The following is a 5,000-nucleotide window of genomic DNA, read 5'->3' on the forward strand; positions in this document are numbered from 1 at the left end:
TGAAAAAGATGAATCAGCCATTGCACAACCGTGTGACGTATCCGCTTTGATTAACTTCGCGCATGCGCTTAACAAAGTTGAGTGCGATATGTGACTGAACACAAAAAAACCCCAAGCCGCAATTTAACCTCGGGGGGGGCTCGATTCTATCACCTTTTCGATAACGGTACAATGTACACGACTCATTAACTGAACGTTAAAGCCCAATCTACTAAGAAGTCGCTAGGATTTACCTGGCTTCATCTGACTGCTTCGATTTTTCATGGTCTCAAGTTCTTTCCTCAGGTCGTCGGTGGCTTGTTGGAGTTGTTTGTTTGCCTCGCACAAGTCGCACTTGTCACCTTCCATGGACACCTTTATCGTTGGACTACATTGACAAGCGGATGAAGTGAGATCGCAGGGTTTTTGTGCATCTGAAAAAGAAACAAATACAACCACGATAAACAGGAAATAGAGCCCAACATTTGCCATCATGTCGCTTGATCAAGAGTTCGACCGAAGAGAAGTACACTGCTCGGTGCACTGCGTAAGCAAGAATGACCGAATCGATACTTCTGGATCAGAAGTAAGTCGAAGTGAGGATGTCAGTGGCAATCAGGCACTGCAAATAGCCAATCTATTAAGACCATCAGTTTGTGTCTTTCACAAAAAATGACTTTTTATGGGCGGGAACTATTCTCCGATCATATTTACAGCAGGCCGACAGCATTCATGTGTGCTTGCCAACGCGTAAATTGAGGTCAAAGTTCTAAAAGTGTTTTTCTTCCTCCTAATTTAGCGATGGAACTTTTTGTTCAGTTCATTTCTATAAACCCCGGAGAAAAATACGAGTATTGGCAACGAATTCGAATGTGAGAGCCTGCCACAATAAAACATGAAAGAACTAGTATGGCAATAAATTTCGCTTTGTACTAACATTTTTAATAATTAGAAAAAACAAATATTTGGAGGCAAACAAATTTTAATCGATAGAACTAATTTTTTTTCGAAATCTTTGCTTTGCACGTGGTCCCCATAGAGATGATATGGCGCGGGGACATTCGAGAAATTTTCCATCGCCTTGACTCTGGACGGAAAACGGAAAATTGCTGCTTGTAGTATGAAAATTATTACATTTTTCTCTCTCTTGCAAAGTTACTCGCTATCTGTAGATAACAGGCGAAAATGAGTCAAAGTCAAACAACGTTCTATTGACTTTTTGACAAAACGCTAAGCTTGGCCTAACGTAAACGCGAGAATAAATCTACTGGTTAACTATTTAAAAGCGTTCTTCTCCTACTCTGTGGGCCGGTTGACCCCTAACCTTCCGCTTATTCCACCGGAAAAAAAAAAAGAAAGACATATTTTGAACCGCAGTCAGTGTAATGACTCCAAGCAGAAACCCACAATCCATGAACTTCTGCTCCATTCTTCATTTCGTTTATTCAGGCGTCCATTTATTTATGTTACCATTCTTTCGCCTTTTAATTTGAGCGATAGACTTTTCTCAAGAAATTGTTTAAGGCATTGTTTAATAAATCTCTTATCAGTTCGTTTTATTACGCTACATTCAGGCTGCTCCAATTCTACGTATTCACGAATTTCTAGTCTCTAAGATTGAAAAAAATAACCATCTATTTCAACATGAAAAAGTCTTAATTCAAGAAAAAGGCAAGGTTCTTCTATACACGTGACTTTTTCCCGAAGCTTAAATGATTTCAACATTTGACCAACATTCCGGTTTAACAGATGTTGAACTGATGTTCCCGCAAATGTTGGACGCAGAAAAAAGGGGTGCGGAGGCCGTTCAAACGGTTCCAACATTGCGTCAACAAACAACATGATCTCCTCTCTACATTAACGATTATCGTTAATTCCTAATTTGCATTGAATTAACTGTAATACTTGTGGTAGCAGAGAAAATAAGGAAATAAAAAATCATATCCGTGGCGTGGATTTGAACACGAAGATTGTATTCTATAGGAACCGCTTCTTTTCGTTTCACCACTGAAGATCAAGACACCGCGCCCTCTAAAACACATTTATTTAAGTCTCTCATAAAATATCGCTGCTGAAAAATTATTAGGCCTAACCGCCTAAGCTAGATTATTAATTTAAGCCTAAGATTTGATTTTAAAATGTTGAGCTTTGTCGTCAAGTTTGGAGACCGACATTTTGCAGTGTTTAATGTTGTTTGTTGCCGAGTGATAATACAACATTATCAAATAGTGTTTAAAATATTGTCCCTGAGCAGCTAGCGGTGTGTTGGTCAAGTGGTTGGGTGACAGGTTAATAATGAACATTCCCAGGTTCGAGTCCTACGTCCATACACTTGGGCTGTCTTTTAAAAAATATATGGCCATTTCCCGTAATCCATATCAGCTTTCAGTCTTCTAAATTAATGATAATAGCTAATTCAGAGCAAATTAAGAATTAACGATAATCGTAAATTCAAGGTAGAGAATTGGTTGCAACAAAAGAACCAACACTTTCGCGAAATTTGATTGCGAGGAACTAAGAACTAGAAACCAGTCTCTCTGGTCAAGATAAACCACACCATGTTGACTTTTAAGGCCTGATGTGAGCATACGTGTGTTCTACAATTGTTATGTTCTACAAAAATTGAATCGATGATGAATGAAAGTTTAAACCGATTTAAACTTGATTCAATACGCTTTCAACAAGCTTTCAACATTTTTTTGCGTTTTCAACAATGTTGGACTACCTGTTCAAACGCACCGAACATTTCGTTCAATTAAGTGTTGGATGCGTGTCGAAGCAAAGATTTAAACCGTTTAAACGGGCCTGTATAAATGTGAATGTATGCTTAATCCAATTTTTAACAACAGCTTTGTTTAATCGAACACAATTAACATAACGAACTGCCATAAAGAATTTATCGCACAAGTGACCAGCTTCCATATTGGTTCACCAAAACAAACATTTTGTCTTAAAGTAGAATGCAGCCCCTGAATGAACGGCATCAAGGTTAACTCTGCATTCTGCGTTGACATCAATGTCACATATGACATTTTAAAGGAGCATTTTGTCGTTAAAGGTCAGTAAACTCAATCCATGCTCTGCTCTTTCACTTTTCTTTCGGATCTCATGTTATAAGTGACTGTCGCTTTTCAAGGGCACCCAATGGGCAAATTAAGCCAAAGGCTTTGAGAGATATTTCTAGGCTCCTTGTAATGTTTAAAGACTGTCTAAAGAGATGTTCAATTTAGCACCTAGAAGAATTTGATCTGTTCGGGTATCTTAGCTAAAAATTAAAGGGTCAGAAATTTTTAGGGAACGATCTCTTCATTTCAGAAATTTCTAACAGAACGTTACTCTCTAACGTCCAACCGAACCATTTGCTCACCCGAAACAGCTAGGTTTAACTTTTTTAAGTGTCAAAAAATGCAAAAATACCCCTTCTGAAAACGTAAGGGACTACTTTTCCACTTTTCCCCGGATGCGAATCTTTTAGGTGATATTTGAGTAAAGATATATGTAGCTGTTTGCCAAAGTAGAACCGAAATTCTTAAAACAGTTTGACTCTCCGAACATATATTTCACCGAAGGTTATCGTTGGGTGCCCCTGGCTTTCGCAATCTGCTTTCAGATTGATTTCGTTCTTGAGGGCCAACTTTATATTCAATCGACTGAAAGTGATGAAAAATCTCGGAGGCCAATGCCCCCTCCCCCTCCCCCGCCCCCCCTTCCCGGCCCTCTTCGAAAAAAAGAAGCCAATAATGAAACACTGATTACAAACGACATACGATTTATTGAAAAGATCGTTAATAATAAAAAAAAAAAATGCAGAAAATGCAAACTGAATTTTACACTTCGCAAGCTGATGGAGAGATAACCCTTACATTGCCTCTCATTCCTACTTTGAAAGCAGACCATTTCTTGACGTTACCCTTCCCCACATGGCACGATTTCGACATTTCCAAGATTTCAATCGGAGAGAGAACTCTGTTCCAAATATTGAGGCTCCAAGGAAATGTTGACTTGGGTCAAAACCGCCACCAAACGAATCTTGTTCTTGGCCGACAATGAGGATTCCGTTGGTCTTTGTTTCATTACCACACTTCAACTGATCCTTTGTTACTTCAAGTGAGACCCACGGGCTTCCTCGCTACCATCTTTGTAAACTTTCCAAGAGCCATTCGTGTTCTCCCATGTGGTACAAACATGATGCCAGATACCGTCATCAACAGATACACCACTATTTCTGCGTAGAAGATAAAAAAAGATGCAACTGAATTTTACAAGTGGAACAGTTTTCGGTTGTGTGTAGAAAGGAATCTACCTATTTCGTCATTTATGGGTCGAAATTGCCATTGCTCACATGGCATCCATTTTAAATTGTGGCTGAGTTACCGAGGCTATAAATGGAAGTGAGCCTGCCAAGGACCTTCTCTGATCGATACAAATCTCTACCTTTCTCACGCAAATGTTGACTTGTTAACACTGCCGCGAACAACATGGTTTACGTTATAAAATTGGTGAGTTTATTCGCTACATTCAAAGCAGAGTTACTAACTAACTCTCTACTAACTCTGTTCAAAGGCTACAGCACTGTGTTTTCTCAGTTGACTTGTAACCCGGCACTTACCCATTTTGCCCTCGCGCGCACAAATTTCTCTGACCCATGGCTGGTGGACCACACCTTCTCCACTGTGGTATTTTCTTGTGATCACCCACTAACGTTGAAAGACGCTAAAAGAGTCCTTATTTTATTCTTTTGTTAAAATTCGAGGTATTCCTTTGGGTCGTGAAATACGCACTATTCCAGAGCTAATCATAACCATTACAATTTTCTCAAATTTGATTGGCCCATTAAGTGCTTTATTTTTCACTAATTATTATGTAGGGGTGTAATTGGACAGTGAAATTAGACAGTTGGCTGTTATCGGAAACCTGTAATAGGACAGTTACATCAGCCAATCATATTAAGTGCTCTCAGCTTAATCCACCAATCACAGAATTTATCACAATAACCATACCAACAATCACCTACTCTACCA

The 5,000-nt window shown here is 39.1% G+C and overlaps 1 protein-coding gene and 1 pseudogene across 1 annotated transcript in view; both read right to left on the bottom strand.

Annotated features, from left to right (window-relative positions):
• LOC138039204 (neuronal pentraxin receptor-like) overlaps positions 1–601 on the bottom strand; it is a 9,922-nt gene extending 9,321 nt beyond the window's left edge. The window contains exon 1 of the mRNA XM_068885401.1: positions 234–601. Within this exon, the coding sequence (XP_068741502.1) occupies positions 234–474 (241 nt within the window). The 5' untranslated portion in view covers positions 475–601. The remainder of the gene's footprint in view (positions 1–233) is intronic.
• Positions 602–3,792: 3,191 nt separating this feature from the next.
• Positions 3,793–5,000, bottom strand: part of LOC138039203 (C-reactive protein-like) — a 38,326-nt pseudogene continuing 37,118 nt past the window's right edge.

This window comes from Montipora capricornis, chromosome 2, assembly GCF_036669925.1.
Source record: "Montipora capricornis isolate CH-2021 chromosome 2, ASM3666992v2, whole genome shotgun sequence".
Classification (NCBI taxonomy): Eukaryota; Metazoa; Cnidaria; class Anthozoa; order Scleractinia; family Acroporidae; genus Montipora; species Montipora capricornis.